This window comes from Callospermophilus lateralis, chromosome 10, assembly GCF_048772815.1.
Source record: "Callospermophilus lateralis isolate mCalLat2 chromosome 10, mCalLat2.hap1, whole genome shotgun sequence".
In the NCBI taxonomy this organism is placed as follows: domain Eukaryota; kingdom Metazoa; phylum Chordata; class Mammalia; order Rodentia; family Sciuridae; genus Callospermophilus; species Callospermophilus lateralis.
The window spans coordinates 92955208-92979508 of NC_135314.1; the positions used below are offsets into that span (position 1 = coordinate 92955208).

At 37.9% G+C, this 24301-nt stretch overlaps 1 protein-coding gene across 4 annotated transcripts in view; it reads right to left on the reverse strand.

The window, feature by feature from the left end:
- Nucleotides 1–24301, reverse strand: part of Fndc3b (fibronectin type III domain containing 3B) — a 325529-nt gene that overhangs the window by 233503 nt on the left and 67725 nt on the right. For all 4 annotated transcript variants that reach the window (XM_076867793.1, XM_076867792.1, XM_076867790.1 and 1 more), the window contains exon 2: nucleotides 20233–20374. In XM_076867793.1, coding sequence (XP_076723908.1) covers nucleotides 20233–20346 — 114 coding nt within the window. In that variant the 5' untranslated portion in view covers nucleotides 20347–20374. The remainder of the gene's footprint in view (nucleotides 1–20232; nucleotides 20375–24301) is intronic.

Genomic DNA, 24301 nt, shown 5'->3' on the forward strand with positions numbered 1-24301 from the left:
AGATATAAATCTAAATTCAACTGTTTTTTACTCATCAGAAGAAAAAAAGAGAAAAGCTACTTTTGCAATTTACATTTTGCTTGGCTGATTAACCAGAAAAGCAATAACATCTAAGACTGCTCCTGGAGGCAAATTTCTGATTTATGCCTCAAATAAAAAATCACAGACACCTAAGCAATCATTGTAGTGTGTATCAGTCCATCAAAAACGTTCTACTAGCTGGGCACAGTGGTGCATGCCTGTAATCTCAGCAGCTTAGAAGGCTGAGGCAAGAGGATGGCAAGTTCAAAGCCAGTCTCAGCAAAAGCGAGGCGCTAAGCAACACAGTCCCTAAATAAAACACAAATTAAGGCTGGGGATGTGGCTCAGTGGTTGAAGGCCCCTCAGTTCAGTCCCTGACACATCCCCCCTCAAGAAAAAAAAAAAAAAAAAAAACTTCTGCTAGAAGAGTAGTACTCACTAACCCACAGCAAAAATATTGTATTTGCAGGACTCTTAAAGGTTCAGTCCTGGGCTGGGGATGTGACTCAAGCAGTAGCATGCTTGCCTGGCATGCGCAGGGCGCTAAGTTCAATCCTCAGCATCACATAAAAATAAAAAAAATAAAGATGCTGTGTCCACCAAAAACTAAAAATAAATATTAAAACAATCCCCCCCCTCTTTAAAAAAAAAGGTTCAGTCCAGTACCTGGACCATTCCAGGAAGAGACCTCATTTTGCTTCCAGAATTTTCTTTCCATTGACCACAATTTGTGAAGGCTGTCTTACTCTTATACTCTTATACTTACTTAGGTGTTTCATGTATAAATGAACTCTTCCCTTGGAGCCAACATTTATGATAAGGGAGGAAACGTGATACAACCTAAAAGCTGCCAGAGTCCCATGTAAGTCAAGGCTCCATTCAGGAATATCTGACAGGTTTGAATTTATTTGATTGTGGGGTGGGGGAAGGGATTTGCTGGGAATTAAACCACGCACTCATACATGCTAGGCAAGTGTTCTATCACTGAGCCATAGCCCATGATAGCTTTTAAAAACTGACCTTTGCCTGCGTGAAAGGAGCAGTAGCACCTAGGCCTGGTGCTACTATTTTCTGGTCTCTTTCTTCCCCACCCTCTCCCTCATATGCTCTCATCCTAGATTACCAAATTTACTACCCATCCATACACACTTTTGAGATTCTAGTCTCCAGGTCCCAGACCACAGCTGCCTCAGGCAAAACTGAAATGCATACATTATTTGTTCTCTTAGATCCCTCTCTTTTCTCCCAATTAGGAAAAGGGAAATGATGTGTTACAAATGACTAAAAATTTTCTTTGGGCTAATAATACACATGAAGAAAACTACCCAGGATTAAAAATGTGAGCAGGCAGACGAAAAAGGCACTGGACAGTAATGGATGGGAAAAGTATTGATCAGCTCACCCTGCTCTCCCATCTCCCCCTGAGGCCTGAATCCAAAATGGCAGGAAATGAGTAAACAAGAAGAAGCCTCCAAGAGGATTTAAACAAACACCAGGTCAAGGTACAAGGACATACTCACAGGTGAAGTACCTCAGGGGTCAGCATAACTCGTATGGTAAATGATCTTCCTTTGATTCTTTATGGGCTTCTTTGAGATTATTTCTAGTGACCCCAAATTTTAATATTCCGATTTCCTCAAAGGACATAAGGTTAAAATGTTGTCTCCTTCCTCAGACTTTTCACATTTATAAAATTGATTGAGCATGATGCAGTCTACTTTATCAAGTTCTTTTTCCAGATTTTTTTTCTACAATGTCTACAAAAATAGTTATATGGTCAGCCAGATATGCTGATTTTTATGCTGATTATTAACCAGATTTACAGATGGGAAAACTGAGACTTAAAAGAACACAAGAAATTTGTTCAAAGCCACTAAACTACAAAGTATCTGAGCCAGCACTGGAATCCAATCTTGCCTGACCAAAATGCATGCTCTCCTCTTCCATAACACCACTCCCCCTCTAATAGGCATGAGTTTCACAAGGTCACGTCTCTATGGTGATGCTTCAAAAAACTTCTCTAATAAAAGAATATCACTAACTGATCAAATATCACTAACTGATGCTTCAAAAAACTTCTCTAATAAAAGAATATCACTAACTGATCAAAGGCACATCCCTTAAAGATGCAGGACAAGTTTTCTTCAGGAAATCTGTGCTCACTCCCAGAAGCAGAACCCCCTACCCTACAATTAGGATAGGGCCATTGGGTTGTGAGGGATCCTAACTTCTATATTGGACAGGACAGACCAATGAACTAATACTATAATAACCCAATCGCTAGATGCCACTTCTCATGGCCCAACATTATGCATGAGAAAAATAAAAGATGATTTCTGGGAAGACTGCATTACAAGCCCTCATGCTTCCCAAAGTCACATGTCATTAACAAAAATAGACTGGGATAGCTACTACCAAAAGAGAAAACAGATGAATCAAGTGGGATGTTTTTAAAATCACAGAATTTTATGCCTGCAGAGAATATATTCACATGGAAGAGTTCAATGATAAATGCTCTCAGAGCACTGTCTCTGACTTCATTCAGCAAATACTGGTGAGTGCCAGGATGACTCAGGTATTCCTCTAGGCACTGGAGACAGAGCCCTAGACAACACAAAGTGCTGCCCTTTTGGGGCTGATGAAAGGGAATTACATGGGATAAGGAGTTGGAGGTCCTAAAAAGAGGTCATTTAAATAAAAATAAACCATTTAAAGACAGTGGTAAAGAAAATACAATGGTAATTTACAAAAATCTGTACATTTTTACTACCCCTAATTGCACACTGCCTTGAATAAAGGGATTCTATTACAAAAAGAGCTGCTGAGTGTTAAGAATATAAATATAGCATGAACCTAAATGGACAAAAAATGTAATATAGAGGGCCCAAATTAAGTTAAAAGCCTCTTTTAAGACAACCATAAACACCTGAATTTGAATTTCAATTACAGGACTTTCAAAACAAAGACCAAGAACATAAAAAGCCAAAATTCCAAGTAAGCTTTATGGTAGTACCTGCCCAAGAGTAATAATTGCCAAACACCCATACAGGATTGGAGTACCACCATGACTATTTAAATAGTTTTCCTTTTGTTTTATTAAATACATTTTTCTAAGAGCAGTTGAAAGCCAAAAATATAACTTGTCTTCCCTACACCTGAATTCCCAAGCTGGGTTTTGGCCACAATAATGGGAATCAGCAGCTAAGGCCACTTCCTACCTACCAGCTCAACTCAACAGTTAATATGCTCTGCACACTGAATCTAGCACATCTCACTCCATTTAGATCCAGCTACCTCATGTCTGGTTTTGATCAGCTGAGGCTGAGCAATATGATCCCCCACTGATGTGCTAATTAATGTCACACAGCTCTACAATGAAACTTCATTGAACCTAAACAAGCAACTCTTAATTTTGGAATCATTGGACCTGTGAGGAAAGTTATTTAACTGCCTACATTCCAATAGTCTACCACTTTTTAAACCCATTTTAGTGTTGGTTATGTATGCAGATAACACTGTTCTTCTCCTTAAGATTTAAGAAAAGAATATGCTCATAAACAATGTTCCTATCCTTCTGACAGAATATTATTTTCCCATATTTTGTCATTAGAATCATTTTATAATCAACTTCTCCATATTTCTAAAATTTCTTAATTGCTTGAAATTAATACTATTGTTACCTTATTTTTGTGTTCATTAACATAGTTCTAGAATTTGGGAAGGGTTTGAGGGAAGAGAAAGAAAGATCCCTCCCCACCCCAATGTACAGAATATATCACCTATTCAGACCTTGACTTTGCATAGATTATATTACCCTTTACTAAATCAAAACATAATGAAATTACCAAAACCTTAGTCATTCCATTCAACTTTACAAATATTTACTGAGTTAACACCTACTGCCAGGCACTTTATAAAGCACTGATGATTCTGTATGGGAATGATGAAATCCTACCCATCTTGTGTGTTGGTGCTATAGTACAGAAATATGCTTACCTGTAACAAAATATGATTATATGCTGGTAAGTGCTATGGAAACTGATGAAACCATCTAGAAATCAGGAGAAGTTGTAGTTGGGAGTGACATTTAAAGGAAGAATAGTCACGGCACAGTGACACACACCTGTAATCCCAGCTGAGGCAGGAGGATCACCAAGTTTGAGGCCAGTCTCACTATTTAGGGAGATCCTATCTCAAAATGAAAAATAAAGAGGATGTAGCTCAGTGGTAGAACATCCCTGGGTTCTCTCCCCCATGCTACAAAAAAAAAGGGGTGGGGCATATAGGAGACTGCAAATGGATAAGCAAAAGAACAATCGTACAAGTAAACACAGAGGCCTGAATAGTGTGATGTGTTTAACAAAGGATAGAATTCTGACATGGCTGTCAGGATACGTGAACAGGACAGAGGGACAAAGATAAAAACTGCAGGGGCAGACAGGGCTTTCTCAAAACAGTCTTGTTGGATCTACTTAAAATTCTGGACTTTATTCTGTGAACAGCAATACAGCTGCATTAGTAGACAACTCACAACAGTGAGAACTCAAACTTAGAGGCCAACACTAGACCTGTGGAGCCAAGCAAAAAGATGTTGGTGAAACATCCATCCGCAATGTAATTCAGGAATTCCACTGTTCTAAGTAAGAGTTTGTAAAAAATAACTAATAGATCAAATGCTATGGCTATCCAGATCTCAGGGCATGTTGTATGCAGTATAGTTCCGCTCAACCTCTACCAACATTGGGGTTTCTAAAATTGTGGAGGTATTGTGTATGGCTCTCCAAACCACAGCTACCTCATATCACTATAATCCTGTTATCTTCTGCCATTCTCATTTCCATCAATGCTGCCACCTGCGCATCTCTCTCATGCCTCTTCCTTCTAGGCTTTTTCTGTCCCTTGGTATTTGTTTCTCTTTGGTTTCTTGGGTTTTACTCTAAAAAACTAATTTCCAAAAGCATTCAACAGCCAGCCTAGTACTCCTTCCCTTTACCTCTTGCAACTTCCCAAATAGTCGAGTCGCAATGGACTATTCTTGCCCACCTACCATGTTTTCCATTGCTTTGCTGACCAAACAGAAAGGAGTATGAGGGGAAATACTGGAAAACAAAATTATGAGTCTCTGGAGAATCAGTACACTACTTTCTTTCAAAAGTCCAACATTAATCATACCCCCAAATATCTTTGATTTCTAAGTAATTCTATTTTAAACCAGTTAGTTGAGTTTCTTATTTCTTGACATTATAATTTTACCTTTATCATATATATATATATATATATATATATATATATATATATATATATATATATATGAAACAAGGACTCCAAATTTAAGACTAAAAAAAAAAAAAACACAACTCAATCTTTTTTAATTGAAAAAACTGAACCCTAAAGACATTCAACATTTCAAAATATAAGTACATGCTATTACATGTTTAAGTTTCTTTTTCCTGTCATAGGAAATGTTAAAGTAAAATTAGAAAGGGTTCAGGTCAGAGCTGTCTTCTGAGTAACATTACAAGTATATAAAAACTGAATAGTTAAGTCACTCTCGGCTAGCCTCCTTTTAGTTTCAACTCATCTTTGAGCTGTTTAAAAATCAACTAGGAGACAACTAGGGATGTATCCACAAGATCCATAGTGAGAAGAGCAAGTGAGACAGATGAAGTTGAGTCCCAACTCTGCCAGGCAGGCCACATAGACTGTCCATCCCTCATTTCCTCATCTGTAAAAATGAATACCTACCTCACAGTCTAGTCTGCTCCACAGAACAGAGCAGCCTAGGGAAGGCCGTTAATCATAATATAAGCTCTATACAAAACTGTTATTAATACTTTCTTCAAAACCCTTACAGTGACAAGGTCTTAGTTAATAAAAATGAGAGACCCCCCCAAAAAAAATTGTATCAAATCTGCTGTTTCATGTTCTCAATAAAAACCAAAAACAGCCAATTCCCACCTCTGTCCAGAGCTTCTGTTGGAGAAACATTCTGGCTCTCCTTGGAAAGATTCACCTCCTAGCTCATCACACACCAGTATCTATCTGTTCAGCTTCCTTAGATCCCAGCAACAGAGTAACTTCGGAATCCATTCACGGAAGTTCTGAAATCTAAGCCCCTTACAACTATAAAATGGTTTGGATTACTTGGAAATGCTTCTGATTAAGATTATCATAAAGCAAATCATCAAGAGAAAGTAATACAGTAATACCACAGAATGTGACAATTTTCTAAAGTTCAGGAGAAGACACTCCCTCTCTGGTTATTTTCTGACCCAAAGGCTGCTCTGTCAAAGCACATGGAAGAATTAAACTCTTCTTTAACATCTCCAAGAAACATCAGGTATTTGTCTTTTTAGACAAATTTAAGAAATTAGTTTGAGATATTATCTAGCACAAAATTCAGGAAAACAAAATGAAACCGTTGGATACTTAAAACTAATAAAAAGTTTAAAGAAACTATCCAGATTTAAGATTTCAAGGCAAACAGATTGAAAGTGCTTTTCAAAATGTAACGCTTCAGAGCTGGAGACATAGTTCAGTAGTTAGAGTACTAGCCTAGTGTGCGCAAGGCCCTGCATTCAATTTCAGGTACTACAAAAAAAAAAAAAAAAAGAAAGAAAGAAAAGAAAAAAAAATGCTTTCAGATGTTTCTTTCTAATACTAAAGCTAGATCTAGTACTAAAGCTCTGTTAAGCAAATGTTGGAAAGTCACACGCACTTATATTCTCAATCTTGGAAGAATCACATCCTTGAGTACATACACATACCAACTTGAACAAATGAACAGCAGATCATTCCAATTCTTCCCTCATTCTGCGCCAAGTCCAAACTCAGGACTGACACTAGTCTCTGTAGAGTGCGAAGGAAAAATGTGACAAGGATTTTCCAGCCAGCCCCGCCCCTCCTCCCTGCATGCCCTGAGCACATACAAACACATAGCAGATTCTATGCACGTCTAATTCAGGGCCAGTTTATGCACCATGACATCAGTGCAGTATAGTGAGCCAAGTTTAAACTCCATCTGGGACAAATAATGTCCAGGCACACTGTGACTTCTTTTGTTTATATACACTGACTAAATATGTCTTGGTGGTAAATGAACTAACTCCTAAGATTTATTTCCCAAGGCCTCCAAAACAATATTCTGCACCCTGAAGCAACTCCTTGCCTCCAGTTTCTTTCCAAGGCTATGAGCAAGTGATTTTTAACAGAACACATGATTTTGAAACATATAATTAACATCTTGAGGAGAGTCAAAGTCCAAACAGCCCTTCATCAATCTCAAACAAAGAAAATGAGAAACTCACTAGCAAATGGGTGTGGTGGGACGGTTCACAGTACAAATACTGCACGAAACTTAATTCTATACTTCCCTTGGAGAACAGGAAAAGTAGAGGTGAGAAATCTAAGAAATGGTAGTGTGGCAAACTGGCTATCATTTTCTTTTTGGAGAATAAACTCAGGGTTTTTTTTGTTTGGTTTGGTTTGGTTTTTTATTCCGGCATTACTTAAGAGAAATAATTATAAATTCAAAATGAAAAACCACCAACAGAATCAAGACTTATAAGTAAGTTTCTATATTTCTTTAGTTTCAAAAAACAAAATGTTGAATGGAAATGAAGGGTGGAGTTTGGGAGCAGAAGGCAGGCAGAAAAGCCCTCCTGGCTCCCCGTGTGAAACTGCCTCGGAGGAGGAACCCTACCACACTTCTGTGGTCACCACTCTCTCTCAGCAGCTACTGCTGCAAGGAAATTGCTCCCTTGCTACTAAGCTCAGGGAGAGAACAATTCCCTAAAGAGAGCCCCAGAGTGACCTGGGCTGGGCTCTGAGGACTTGGCTCCCAACTCCTGCTCCAAATCTGCCTTCAGCCACTACTTAGTTCTCATATCTCAAAGCCAAAATCACTGCCACCTTCTGGAGTTAATGTAGAGGCCACATAAGTTAATGAAAAGGAACAACCTTCTTTGTCAACTTGCTATTTACTACGGTGCAAAGCCCATCTCATATCTCCCCAGTTGTTTGCCTGAACAAGACTAACAGTGAGTGTATGCCCTACCCAGGCAGCACCATCTCCCCAGAAGGTAGGACCCACATTTGGAAGAGGACCTAAGTGGAATCAAATCCCACCCCTATGATTTGCCTGATAAAAGTATTAACCTTTTTCACTTCATATTCTGCCCATAAAGATGACTGCCACCTTTTAGAGTATATGAATACTGGATAAAATGATGTACCTAAGTGCTTAGCACTGGTTTTAGGAACTTATCAGTCCACAAATGGTTACTATTCCTTCTCTCCACAGCAGAAGGAACAAAGAAACCAAAGTACCTACTAAAAGTCATTCTTTCCAAGAATTTATCATCCACAAATAAGCACCCAATTAAAAGTCATTAAGACCAAAAGTCTTCTGGTGATCAGCAAGATTACAAAGTAAAATTCAAGTTTGCAATAAATGCCAAAAAATTTAGTCAAACACTTGGCAACCTTCAAGTATTGAAAATCTGACTTCTTACATATCTTTTACATTGTTATACCCCTGAAATCTGTGTAACGTCAAACTCACACAATCTTTTGTCCCACCGTTCCCTGAAGGTTTTAGAATAATTATTAGGAAAGGAACCACTGTCCTCCTCAAAGAAGAAGTTCACATCTGGCATGTGCTTCTTCAAGTCTAATGGGTGAAGGCTCTTTGAAGGCTCTTTGGAATTCAAAGGGTGCTTGGTGTGTGGGGAGGTCACTGCAATGTGGAGAACCCTCAGTGCCTGGCCTGGAGCACACCATTTTCAAAACAAGAAAATGGAAACTCTAAGAAGTCAATTGGATGACAACACCCAGTTACTGCAGGAGAATGTCCTGTCATCCAACTCTACCCTTGACTGATTCCCTGGGTCCTTAAAAGAGATAAAATTCACAGGCAAGATATTCTATATAAATTTAACATCCAATTTACTATTACAACCTCTAAAGAAAAATACAGATGCCACTGCTTCATAATTCACATTGTAATAGTATATTATATTACAATTTTACTTTCAGTCATAACTAAAGCCACCAAATAAGTTATAAAGGATTCTCTTTGTGTGGGCCTTTTTGCCAAGGTGATGAGAGTTTAACTCATTGTATACCATCGTCCCATTTATGAAATGTAAATTGAGCAACAAATATACCATTTATGATAACTTCAAAATATTTATGTTTTTATAGTCTTTTAAGAAAGTAATGTGACTGATTAGTGTGATATTCATGATTATTGGTATCATTAATAACCCTGATAATAAATCATATAATAAACTCTAATATTATGAATTACAACCTATTTTAATGTGCCTGTGTCCATTTCATTGACACAGTCACAGAATTGAACACCTGGGACTTAATAGTTTAATCGGGTCTTAAATAAGTCAATTCTGGTAAGGCAAAAGAGAAATTTAAGTGGTGAAATCAGAAAAGATGAGTAAGTTGCATCACTCTGACCCGTCTACTTACCAAATAGTCACTAACTAAAGCACATGCTTTGGTGTATCACAGAGCCTGTTTTCCCATGTTTAAAGTAGTTTCTTGGGAGTCAGGAACTAAGAGTTCTCTACTTTTTATTGATTATCTCTATGCACTGTCCTACTTCAAGCATCCTGGGAACTCCAAAGAGCCTCCACTAATGAGACTTGAAGATAGGCATGAACTAGAATGCCAACACTGCCATAGAAAGACCAGAGAAGCTTCTGAGAAAATAACGTGCTCAGTGCTGAACTGTGCTAATGACAACAATTGGGCAGTTACGCAGAGACAGCAAAGAACTGGAGGTAACCATGGTCAAGTTTTGGTAGCAGGCTGACTATAGTATTTACCCAGCAAAGATGTCATGAAGGTGCCAAGCCTACTACTGGAAGGAAGGGAGGGAGGGAAGGAAGGAAGGAGGGGAGGAAAGAAGATATCACTGTGTGCCAAATGTCAGATCTGAAGGAAAATGGATTTGCCCTGTTGTTCAATTATGTAGCATGCTTTAAATGTTTAGGATAAGTCATTAAAAAGTTCTCATGTTTTCTGAGTATGTGTTCTCCAATCCATCTACACTCAAAAATAAACCACAGCTACCTCTAGCTGCTTGCTGACTCCACTGCCCAATTATTTGCAAAGCAGAAGATTTTGGCAAGGTAACTTCCTAAATGCAGATTGTCTGTTTTAGCAAAAGGTTATCTAATTAACCAGGAAAAAAAAAGATTATCTAATTATTCTTGCAAGCAAGGAATGGACAGCATAGTCTGGGAAAGGTGGGGTCAAATAATTCTGATTAATGATTGTGCTGGGAAAAAAAAAAAAAAAAAAAGCTACTCTTAAAACACATTCCCTCTCAACAGATGATCTGATCTGATGGTTGTTAATGAAAAAGGCCCAGGGCTGAGAAGCAATACCAATGTAGGCATTAACACTAAAGCAGCACATGAAATTTGTTTTTACTAGGGATCTACCATGTCTAGAGCTTTGAGTTATTCTAACATTAAAGCTGACCAGGAAATGGCTAACAGGCAACTAGTTCTGGCCAATACCTCTTTGTTTGTTTCACTAGGGATTGAATTTAGGGGCCCTCTACCACCAAACTACACAACCCCATCCCTTTTTAACTTTTGTTTTGAGACACAGTCTCCTTAAATTGCCCAGGCAGGCCTTCAAGTTGCAGATCTCCTGTCTCAGCCTCCCAGGTAGCTGGGATTCAAGGTGTGCCACCACACCCAGCAGGCCAATGCCAACTTAAATGGAGGAATTAACATAATCTGAAGGTAGCTAAACCCAAAGTTACTGAAATACAGTATTATGATGCTTAAGCAACTGGCTTCTTGGCAGGCTATTTATTTTTCCATTTGGAAATGTAGGAGAAAAAAAGAATGAGAATGAATATCTGCATTTAGACCTTGGAGATTAATGTTACTAATTTTATGCAGCTTGCTTACCAGTAGCATGTTCAGAGTGTAATGTATATATTTTATATAGTAACATTTTAAAATCAATCATTTGGACAAAAAAGGAAAAAGAGTCTGCCTACGTGAAATCACTATGTACTAACATATGTCTTAACACATTGTGATATAGAAGCAACTTGTCTTTTTTCCTGTTTGTTTTATATTATTTACTGTAGTACAAGATAAGTAGCTATCATATCACACTCAACATGACAGGGCTGAGGAGTGTAGATCAGTGGAACACTTGCCTGGGGTCAATCCCCAATACTTCAAACAAAACAAAACAAAATGAAGAACAGGACAAACAACATGATAAATACATTTTTTTTTCCAAAACAAAACAAAAGGTAAAAAGAAAGGGAAGGAATGGGACAAAGGTTAAAATCCATCAAATTCAATTTTATCCAAAGAAAATGCTAATCTACAAATGTTTCTTAAAAGTGTCTCATCTAAAAATGGGAAGTTACATACCATGTATGTATAATATGTAAAAATACATTCTACTGTCATGTATAACTAAAAAGAACAAAACTTGTTTCAAAAAGTGACTCATCTAGGTAACACCAAAAAAAAAAAAAAAAAGATTACTTCTAAAAAAATATCTCTTGTGGGGCACAGTGGCACATACCTATAATCTCAGCATCTCAGGAGGCTGAGGCAGGAGGATTTCAAGTTCAAAGCCAGCGTCAGCAATAGCAAGGCACTAAACAACTCAGTGAGACAATAAATAAAATACAAAATAGTGCTAGAATGTGGCTCAGTGGCTGAGTTCAATTCCCACCACCAAATAAATAAATAAATAAATCCCAATAAATATTTTAAACACTAAGTTTCTAGAGACTGTAAAACTGATGATAAATCCAAGTACTTGCATCTCTGCCCTTGGAACACTCTCACCTTAAATCTGACCAATGTCTCCTAACTAGAGTGTAAATAGGAGAACCAAGGCATCTGGTTGTTTCTTTGGTTTTTCTTCTACTGTGGTGAGTGCTCGGTGTGGCACTTCTGGGGGTTCAAACACTGTTCACTGAAAACTAGAGGCAAAAAAAAAAAAAAGGAATACAATACATGAGTTCTGAGTTATAAGAACTCTAACTGAAACCCTCTCCAAGTCATATCAACCAGAGCTCACTCTAATTCATTTACAAGTCATCAGGTAAGAAGAAAATTAAGAGGCTTCATCAGTATAAACTGAGTATCCCCCTAAAACTCTTTACAATGTTTTATTTAAAACATGATACACTAGAGCAAGATGCAATTTCAAAGATAAAAATGTTAACTATTTCCAGATTCCAAATTTGGATATCTACAGAAGCCAAATTGAGGGAAGTGGCCAGAGTGGGACTAAAGACCGTGTTCCTCAGTGGAAGCAGCCACTGCTCCTTTTTTGCCAATCAACTGTCATCAAGTAGGAAGTCTCAGCTGGTGTTATCGGATCTTCTCTATTTTTCCCCAATATCCAAATGGGACTTGGTTCTGGAACAACCTGCCTCCTGGTGGACACCAAAACCTAAGGATGCTAAAATCCCTCATAAAAATGACATAATATCTGGGACTACGGTTGTATTTCAGTGGTAGAACACTTGACTATCATGTGCAAGGCACCAGATTTGATCCTCAGCATCACATAAAAATAAATAAAATAAAGTATTGTGCCCATCTACAACTAAATATATATATATATTTTAAAAATGGCATAAGATCTGCAAATGACCTTCGCATCTGCCTGTATACTTTAAATCTCCTCTAGATGGCTTACGATAACAAACAAAAATGTAAAAAATATTTGTTATGCTGTATTGTTTAGGAAATGACAAGGGAAAGTCTGTACATGTTTAATACAGAAACTAATTTTTTTTCATTTCTGTAAATACTTGTGATCCATAGCAGTCAGCTGAATATAAGGATACAAAATTCAAGGATATGGAGGATCAACTATAATGGCACCTAAATCTTTTTTATTTAACTATAAAAGTAATTAAAAAAATAAAGCCTGTATGACAAATGCAACAAGAAGGCAGTTTTCAAGCCCTGGTTTAGATGAATTAAATTTGTTCATTTCTTTCACCCTTCATCCATTCAGAAAGATTTACTGACTGCTACTTCAGATGCCAGGCACAGCATGAACAAGAGGGAGACAGTCCCTATTCTCCCTGAGTTTATAATGGAATCAAAGATTGCAGGAAGTTGAAAACAATCATGTTTTCAAATAATGTTAAAACTGATGTAGAATTTTAAATTGACATTTTTCTGTGGTACAACCTTGCCACACCAGTTATTTTTCTTAATACTTTTTTTTGAAGGCACTTTAGTATCTAGCGTTTGAAGGATCCTGCCTACGTCTTCTATCTTCTTATTATTGCCTTTGGCTAATTAAATTCTGAAGTGTCTCTCAACCCAAACAGTCAGAGGTGTCATAATTATATGTCATATGTCCTAATTACTGTGGATGCCACTTAGAACAACACCCTCTGATAATATGGGATCAACATTTTCCTTTAAAAGACTGAGACTCTACATGGGCTATGCCTTTTGGGAAACCTTCGTCATGAGCAGAACAGGCAATATAATGCAAAGAGGACTGAAGAGTCAGAGCATGGACCTGAATCAACTCACATCTTACTCACAGTTAAAAGGAGGCTCTCACTAGCAGGGAGAGCTGCCTTGGCAGCTGGAAGATGGATCCAGTTGAGTCGTGCTTGTGATCTATACCTCCATGGAGTCAATAATGCTGAGAAACAGACGTGGAGGGGACAGAGTGGACCACTAGACTGGAGCATCAGAGGCCAAAGAAATTCATTTCAAGATACAGATGGACACGAACAGCAAAATTTCAAGGAAAGAGATCGTAACGGGCATGGTAGTGCCTACCTGTGATCCCAGTGACTCAGGAAGCTGAGGAAAGAGGATCACAAGTTCAAGGACAGCCTCAGCAATTTAGCAAGACCTCAGCAACTTTGTGAGACCCTGACTCAAAACAGAAAATAGAAAAGATTGGGGTTGTACCACAATGGTAACATGCCTCTGGGTTCAATCCCCAGTACAAAAGAAAACAAAAAGTTCATAGATATTATTATGCAGATATGATTAGTGTCTTTGGGTACCCTTAGTACTAGATCTCCATTGCACAGATGATCTTTACAGAGCCTTTTCTTTGAATAAAACAGAAACGGTTACCTGATGTGCAAAGCCTGAATCATAGTTCTAAACTTCACTTCAGTCTGCTCTCTCTTCTACACTCAGTCTCCCCACAGATACTTCTCCTAGTCTGGCCTTTACTTCTGCCCACCTCTCCCACTCCTCAAGCCCTCCTCTGCGCTCGCACAGCCCGATTATATTCTGCAATTCAAGCACTTCTTGACATACATGTAAACCAGGATTCATTCCCCCACTGAATTGTTCCTTCCTTTAGGGCAAGAACATTGCCTATTCATCTTTGTGTCTCTAGCACCTAATACAGCGCTGGCACAGAAGACATTTGATAAATGCTTATTAAAATGAACACATCTATTATTCAGTCACTCCTTAATCCAGTCATAAATCCTTCCCTCTCACTCCTTTCAACTCCATATCTCTGAAGAGAGAGGCTACTAATACCTTGACATCCTAGGCCTCTGTGAGTTGACATGGGGGAGGGAAGCTAGGTAGCAGTTTGCAGTAAAAATTTTATTTAAACATCTGCACAAGTTATGCATATCTCGTGCATCTTGATGCCAAAGAGTGTGACCCAAGACAGCTTTCCTGTGCTTGGTTTTCCAAACTCAACATTTAACCAGCCTAATTCAACTTTCTAGCTTACATCCCAGCCCATAAATAGAATTCTATCACATAAAGGGAACGGCTATATAATGTTACCCAGCAATAATAGCTGCAGCCTCTATTTTGACTGCAAGTACCATCTTCATTTGAATATCCTTCATTTTCCAGAGTAGTCTTCCCAAGAGTTGTTTATCCATTTTCTACACCACACGCCTGTAGATTTTCCTTTTTATTGGAATTTCTGAGGAGTAGAAAAAACTTCTTATATACACAAAACTCTTTTGAGTCCCACAATGTGGTAGCTCTTAGGATATTTAAAGAGTAAACCTGTGCAGGCAGAGGATCTGAACTACTGAACAAAAGAAGGAAGCCATCGGGGAAGAGTTATTAAGAAGACATCAACAAGAGCAGAAAAGGTCACTGGACTAGGAGACGCACTTTTGATGTAACAGACATGCCAATGATGAGCACCATCTGAAACATGGAAAGTTTTAATAGGTTTAATGCATCGTCTGGAAATGTGTATTCAAAGGAATGCTCCAGGAAAATTCTGGCTATGGATTCTGTCTAGGGAAATAAGGGTTTCCAAAAAAATAAAGAAATCAAAGGAGAGGGGAGAAAGAAAACATCACTCTCAGTGAAATGACGTGCTAAATGCTAATCACCAGGAAAAGACAAAAGTCCAGAGAATGGAAATAACTGAAGGCAACTCCTATCTCTCAGGGCAAGTTGGTGACATGCTATCCTGAGCTGGTAAGAGACAGATTTTTCTGTCTACATTTCAGGAGATCTGCCTCCTAAAGGAGAGGCAACCAAAACACTCACTAGCAATTAATAATCTACCTGCTTAAAAGCTAAATAATAAAAATAAAAATAATATGGTAGGACAAACAAAATATTTACTAGGAAAACAATAAAGAGAAAATATTTATTAGGTGCCCTCTACTTTCTGAATGCTGGTCAGGATAAAGAAGCATCTAACCCAGTCCCCATCCCACCAAGACTGACCTTCAGTGAATATATACATCAAGGGCCACCAAAACTACAGGAATGTAAGGTGTCACTATACCCTTATTTAAGTTGTAAGTGCCCACATTAAATTAGCAAACCAGTAAACCCTACCTACCTTATGTGAGCACTTCTGTTCTTAACCTAATGTTGTCTTCATTTAACTGGTGGCTGCTATAATATTTCTTCAGAGACTATTAAAATATTAAACCAATATTAATAATCAGAAATTGAGCTGCAATTTTGTCTTTCATGCTCAAAACTAGCTGCTACATCTTTAAATCTCTAAGGGGTCCCACAAGTCCACAATAAAGACAATTAAATCAATACACCATTAAGTTCTGAATATGTCAACACTGGCACCAATCTTCTGATTACTGGAGGATATCCACCATTATTTATATACTCACACATTAAAAATTCAAATCAAAATCTGATTTATATAACGAGTACATAATTAGGCTTATTGGGAAGCAAACTTTATTTAGTTATGTTGGGGCATAATTATCCAAAAGTAGACAAAATTGTAGGTTAAAAACAAGCAGTGGTACTTTATTTAGAAAACAGTATTTTGAAATAAAGCTCTTTAATTTCTCTTTTAGTTATATATCCAAGAGAAATGAAAATATATATGTCCACATAAGAATTTGCACATGAATGTTCATAAGCAGCAGTATTCATAATTCCAAAAAGAGAAACAACCAAATGTCTATCAGTTAATGAATGGATTAATAAAATGTTATATCCATACAAAGGAAGGAATGCTATTTAGTAATAAAAAAGGGATGAAGTAGTGATACATGCTTCAAAATGGACAAACTTTAAAAACATAATGCTAAGTGAAAGATGACAAACACAAAAGTCAAATACTGCATGATATCATTTATATGCTATGTCCAGAACGGGCAGTATCTACAGAGAAAGCAGATTAGTAGCTGACTGAGAATGGAGAGAGAAATGGGGGACAGGGAGCAACTGCTGCTAATTCTCTGTTTAGGGAAGAAAAACATGTTCTAAGTTAGTTGTAGTCAGAGCTGTATAATTCTGTGAATATACTGAATTCCGCTGGGTGTATATTTTAAGTGGGTGAATTATATGGCAAGTGGATTATATCTCAATAAAGCTGCAGAATAAGTAAAGCTATGGGGTAAGTTGCTTCTATTCACCTTGTGTTCTGTTATTTATTTTTTAGATGATGATATATTTTTTAAAAAGCTTTATTCATAATAAAAATGAATTTCCTTTTTAAAGTATCGTCTGTTTTACTGTTCTCCCTTTCCTGCTACCTACATGAAGACAAACCAAGGTTTCAAACTTAACATGACTTCAAATTATGAAAATTAACAGCATCTTTTATTTAGAAAACTAGAACACAACAGAGAAACTTGCCAAGAACTAGCCCTAATTAAATCCAGAAACCTTTAGGACAGAAACCCTAAGGAGGAGGGCTGTGGGAACCAAAGAGCTTTCTCATAACTGTGTGGTTCTTTTGCATATATAGAAATGTTTATTATGTCCTTTCCACAGCTGCAAAGTATTAAGAATGCTGTAAACACATACAAGGTAAGCTTCCCCATATGCACTCCTCAAAGACATTTACAGAGAATCTGTGGCCAGAGGGCAGCACTTTACAAGGGTTTTATCCGAGAAGTGGACACAGTGCCACCTGTCTTAAAAGTGTCACTTCCAAGGGGTTTGTCACACAATGCCTACGATATCCATCTTGAAGTCATTCCTATGCCTCCAAAAGGTTCTTGTTAAGATGAAAATGTGTGCTGGCATATATACCTAATTAGATAGATAGATAGATAGACAGACAGACAGACAGTTTTGGGTTCTGCTGGCTCCTCCAGTCTATCTTCCTCGTGTGCCTCAGCCCAAGTTCCACACACAGGCTCCAGGACTGCACACACTCACCCAGGCCAATAACAAACATTGTGATGCAAAGAAGCAGGCGGAGGCTTGTGATGAAAAATATCAGGCGCATGGGCCATTGTCTAGGCTGAGCCACAGTGACAGAGGAGCAACATCAAAGGACAATAAATCTTGGGTTTGGTCCTGCTGAGAGGGATGTTTCGAACAGACTTCGCTCACTTAACAATTTTGTCCCATTAAGGGAAATTTAAGGTTAATACCAATCAATACCTTGGTCCACACAACCTATAAATCTACGCTTCCAGCACAACCAACTGTATTTACTAATTTGAAAGACCAATTGAAACATTTCTTTCCTGTGAGATTTTTGTAAAGTATACAAAGAAAGCTTGATATTTATTTATAAAACATAAATTAACAGATTTTCCCTTTTCAGCTTTACAGAAAGCTTCCTAGATGCAATGAAAATGTGGTTTTATTATCCCAAATTATTAAACAGCTTCTACTTAAGAGCTGAGGTCAAATATGGAGTAGGAAATGCCACATGGCTTTCTGAGGAAGGCTATAGCTTTTGGTCACATCTATGGGCAAAGGAGTTCACTTCTGAAGGGAAAACTGGAAAATTCTGAAACTGAGGGCTCTTTATGCAGGCTAATAAACTACAAAAGGCCATTCTGGGCACATTGAATCATAGCAATGAGGGAGAAATCACCAAAACACAAAAATGGTGCACAACAACATGGATAGGTTGCTTCAGGTCGCCAGGCGACACACACAAGCAGAATTCGATGACTACATTTGGGAGACCTTAACTGCTTTCCAAGTTTAGTCAAGTTCCAGTGTCTTATCTTTTTTAGTCCTTTTAATTAGTAAAAAGAAGGGAGAGCAAACAACTGCATCTTGAAACCACTCACAGCATTTTGAGGCTTCCCATGAATGGCTGGGGCACAGTGAGCAGAAGAGTGCCAGAGAAGAAGACAGAGGCCAGGACCGGCCATGAAACGCTGCCTGGCCACACACTGCAGGCGGGTTTCATTCTAGCTGTGTAACAGGGCAGAGTTAAGGACAGCACTGACAAAATACAGTTTATATTTTAAAAAGATCACTCCAGCTACTGAAGGCAAATGCTTTCTGGTAGGACAACAATAGAAGCAGAGATCAGCAAGAAGGACCATCCTACCCGGGTGGGATAATGGCTTGGGGTACAGTAGTGGTTGGGGGAATGAAGTAGATCCAGTGAAGTATGGACTTGGCAAACATTGTTGAGATAATGCTAACAACATCAGCTAAAAGGCCGGAAGAAGGAGGTTAGAAGACACAATGGAAACTGTGGAGCTAAAGAGGAAGGGGAGGTTGGGAACAAGAGGCAGTGAGCACAGCTCCACTTAAAGAAGCACTGCTACAAGAGGGGAGGTAGGGAAGAGGCAGAGGAAATAGGCGGTGACTAGAGGGGGATGAAGCAAGGGAGGGGTTGATTTGTTTGGGTGTGGTGAGGTGTAATTGTGTGTTTAAAAGAGAAGATACTATCATATGTTGGCAGACACAATCCAGCATAGAAAGAGGTGGAGGGATCAAGAAGGAAGATAGTCGCATGGTGGTGAGAAGGAATGAAATTTATCCAAATCACAATCATTTACTAAGCACCTATGAGATGTTCTTCACTCTTAAGAAATTCACAATCTAATGCAGGAAAGATAAATATAAATTATTAAGCACTAAGGTAATATCCCAACAAAGGCATTTACAAAGTATCAACATACTCTGATGGAATATTAATGTACTATGATACATGGGGAGGGCATGAACTTACATCAAATAAATGACTGATTAACTTATCTAAATTATTAATATATTTTAAGTAAATATTTTAAGCAATTACTCCAAATTCTACTATTCATGAAACAAGGATTTTTATGCTGCTAAAAAAAATGCAAAGTATTTATTTAGTTACAACACAAAGCAAACCCAATTTTTATAATCAATTAAAAAATTAATGTTATTCGATAATTGTTCAGTTCCTAATGGTTTCTAAGTTTTGCTTATAGCTTAAATATTTTCTGTAAGTGCTATATGATTGAGCTCAGAAATAACTTTTTATTCCATAATGTTAAGTAACTAGCAACAAGGAAATTAAAAAAAAAAAAAAAACCCTACTTTTTATAAGCTACACATGTGGATGGATTTTTTCAAGAGCTAGAGGGACTCATCCTAATCTGTACATTTTCATACTGACCTGTACATTTTGTCAAGTTCATGCCTATGTGAAATCAAACCTGACCCTCAGAGCATTCTGCTCTAGCCAATCCAGCAAATCAAACACAATATATGACATGAATAAACAGTCACTTTACTCCAAAGACTTACACATGGTCTCAAAATGACTCATTTCAAAAAACACGTATTTTTTGATGCTTCAAGAATACTCACTGGATGAGGTAAGATTTGTTATTTCCAAAAACAATTCCTAAAACTTTTTTAAACATAGCAACTTTATAACAAAAATATTTCTAGAAATACCCAGGTTCAAAATTGAAGACCTTTGAACCCCAAAATAAATTAAATACTGGGTTAATGCTGTTAATTTGATTTAAAATTTCCCTCTTACAACACCAACCTGCTGGGCTGCTTCTCCATTCACCAAGTGAGGAGGCATCATGGTCACCTCTCCATTCAGCAGTGGTGGCAGTTCCAGAGGGATTTGGTCGGTCATCATCATTGTGACATACATTCATGGAGAATTTCCCTCAACTGGCTTCCTGCAAAAAGAACCATCATTAAAAAAAAAAAAAAAAAAAAAAGACACAAAAATCCCCTGTAACATAAGTCACATAAGTTAGCAATTTAAGCATGCCATCATGAAGTCTTCTGAATCTCAAATTATTCTAATCACAGAGAATTATTATTATTGTGCAAGGCCCAAGGAGGGACAGGGAAAAGGCAAGGACAGTCTGAACCAGGAGACCAAAACCAGAGTCTCCAAGTAGCAACATAAACAGAACTCTTAGGCCTCAGCTTTGTCATTCAGTTATAAACTTTAAAAATCTGAATAATAATAACCACCCTACCCCAGACAGCTTTCTGAGAATAAAGTAATATTTTGACATGGAAAAAATGCCAAACAAAAACTGTTATAGTATCATTTTCTGTAAGTCATTACAGAATGACCTATACTTATTAATCATTATAATTTTCCCCCTTTAATTAGGATCAAAATAATACACATAAGCATTTAATCCAAACAAGTAAACCAAGGCTAAGTATATAAACTATTGCTGTAATTTCTGACTGAGTCATTAATTTACTAATTACTCATGTTCTAATTATTTCTCCCCCATCACTTCCTTGATTGAATTTATAACTTGTTACATATTAACATCTTATTTATAGGTTTACATCTAGAGCTTTCCCCTATCTCAGACATGCTCAGGACCTCCTATGCAGAGTTGGGCTCAAAGGCAGATGCCACTGTTTCCACAGAATAAATGAAATTCATACCCATATTCAAAATAACACAATGCCCACTTAGCTTTTGATGTATTTAGCTTTTCAATACAATAGGAAGAAAATAATAGTATTCCTATTGAAAATTATGACTTGTTCCTTTTTCTTCCTAAAAAACTAAAAATGATGCCTAAAAAACTTGCACAGCTGGGCTCGGTGGTGCACACCTATAATCCCAGCAGTTTAGGAGGCTGAAGGAGGAGGATCTCAAGTTTGAAGTCAGCCTCAGCAATAGTGAAGCACTAAGCAACTCATTGAGACCCTGTCTCTAAATAAAATACAAAATAGGGCTGGGGATAAGACTCAGTGGTTGAGTGTCTCTGAGTTCAATCCCTAGCCACCCCCCACCAAAAAAAACGCTATAAAACAAAAAGTTTAGCAGCATAGACAAAGAAGAATAAAACACAATTTTAAATTTTTCAGAAACAAATTACCATACAGTTAAATTTTTATTATACATAAAAACATCCCCAAAAATTTCAAATTCAAGGACATTTGGCCAATGAATCTTTTAGTACTCAATAAGAAAATCAATCAAAACAGTACAGCAAATCCTTTAATGAATGCCTTGAATTTGTCTCAGGTGTGATATAAATAAGATATTCTCATTCTTAACTCCATCCTGAACATTAAATATGCCTCCCCCCTTCCTTCCATCCAAAAGAAACAGTTTCCTTGGACATACTAAGTAATGCATAAAAACCACCCAAGAGATTATAAACTTTTTATTTTAAATAGGTTAATTTTACACTATTCATTATAACCCCATTTGGAGAAACTAATTATTTAAGCACCAAACAAGGAGGTCTTGTCCCAACTAGAGAAGCACATTCCATAATAACAGGTCTTATAATTCAGTGTTAATAGTACCATCATGCTGTTTTATGAGGCAATTACTCAGTTCCTAAGTAAATAAAAGTACAAAAGCTTAAAGACCAATAGTTTATCCTGATGAAGGAAATGTAGTCTTTACATTAAAACTAAGGTAATCCTACTGACACTAGCATGACATAACTGACTTTAAGTAACTGATAATCAAGAAGAAAAGCTAATGTCCATTTCAATTTTCTTCCAAGTGTATTTTATCTAGTGCAGGAGGGAAGAACGGCTACTCTTTCTCAAATTGATACTACACAGGCCTTGTCTTAAGTGTGATGTTTAATGTTTCTTCAAAACGGCAGGCTGGATCCCTGAGTAGTGAGTTGGAAAATACATTAGGGGTCTGAGTACAAGGATCCAGGGGTGAAGAATCACTCTACTCAATTCCACTTTTCCCCCACTCCTTCCAAACAAAGGAGCTCCTGGGACTTGCTAGAAGTCACCATGCAGACTGCAGATCTCTGCTGTCTCTCCCTTCCCCTCTGCTACAGCAGTGAGCAACAAGAATTCTGGTCATCTCCTAGATCAGAGGGAACCATCTCTCTGTCACCCAACAAGGCAGAAGAAACAAGCCAATTCATGGCCTGCACCAAGGTCTGACCAGCTTCTATAATAGGTCCTACTATTAGGCCAGAGTACAGAGAATAATGAAATACTTTAGAGCACTGTAGGGGCCAGGGGATGGCGGTCCTTAGAACCTGCTTCCAGCCAAAGCTATTTATGTTCCATATGGTCCAATTCAGAGAGCCAAAGTTTTTAAAATTGGAATTTGAGTCTCAATTCAATTAACAGTACTATTTTGTTCCTATTTATCATTTCTTTTGTGGTTTCTAAGGGATAAAACACAGGTTCTGAAAATTCAGGTAGTCTTGGTCCCCTGTCCCCAATACCAATGAATGTCTTCACAACAACCGTAAGTCTAACACTGATGATGCCCGTTTACGAAACCTTACGGTTGGCATCATGTTAAATAATGGGACTTGCTAATAACAAGACACAACAATCCAGCCCCAGTAAGCAGCACCCCTAAGCACAGATGTCAAGTCCAAAGTAGGGAGTTAGATGCCATGTTCTGCATGAGTGGGTTAAGGTAGATGGACCTCAAGGGAGCAGGTCCACAAAAGTCTTACAGATAGATGTAGAATAGAGTATGGGGAACAAAAAAGAGTTGCAAAAAAACAACCTTTTTTTTTCTTTTGGTGGTGGTACCAGGAATTGAATCCAGGGTGCTCTACCACTGAGCTACATCTCAAGCCCTTTTTGTTTTTTATTTTGAGACAGGGTCTCTCTAAGTTGTCCAAGCTATCCTTGAATTCACAATTCTCTTGCCTCAGCCTCCTCAGACTCTGGGATTACAGACATGTACTATTGTGCCCAGCTACAAAAATATCTCTTTTAGTATTGGATTTTACACCCAAGAAACTGCATCCATTGGCACCAGGAGATCATTGTGTTTACTTTCAATAACTTTTTAGGCAACTTTAGATAAGATGCCTAAAACCTCTTTTCCTACTAGACAATGGATTATCAACTTCCATCACTATTCAATAATGTGGTTATTACACGTTACTGAGAAGGGAATAGGGGAAGGAAAGACAGAGGAACTATACAGTCAACTGTATGTCCACATACTCCTGAGGAAGTACAGGGGGGATTTATGAACATTATCCATTCAGAATGCTGCAGCTCAGCCACCCAGCAACCATACTATTAATCACGAAGGAAAATGGAAGATCAAGAAAGTGAATAAAGGCCACCATGAACCAGCCAGAGACTCAAGTACCAATAACCAAGAGAAGTCCATTGTTGTAGAGATGATCTTTTTTTTTTTTTTAAATTAATTCTGATTAGTTCTACAGCACATTTATTCTTCTTTGGAAAGGGCAATGGTCTCAAGAATGGTCTCCTTGCAAGATTTCTGCATGTACGGGTAGACAGTGTGGATGTGGTGCAACCTTGGCTCAAATGCCTGCGTTCTGAGATGGATTTGGCTAGCTCAGATACACATCTGTCTAGGGGAGAATGAACCCACACCAAGAAAATGAGTGTTTCATTAGGGTGTTTTCTCCTAGGCTCTGAGTTTAAAAATAAAAAACCACATAGTTACGGTTTGATTCTCCAGAGGTCATACATCTGTCCTGCGTGGTCAAGGAAGATGGCACAGTTTACCTGGGGATTCTGAGGCCCCTACTGGAGACTTTTTCCTCTGTTGTATACAATGGACAATCTGACTTGTCACACCAAAGAGAGTTTAAGATAGCACATTTAACCTATGGCCCTGAGATTTGAGTACTGTTTGGTGG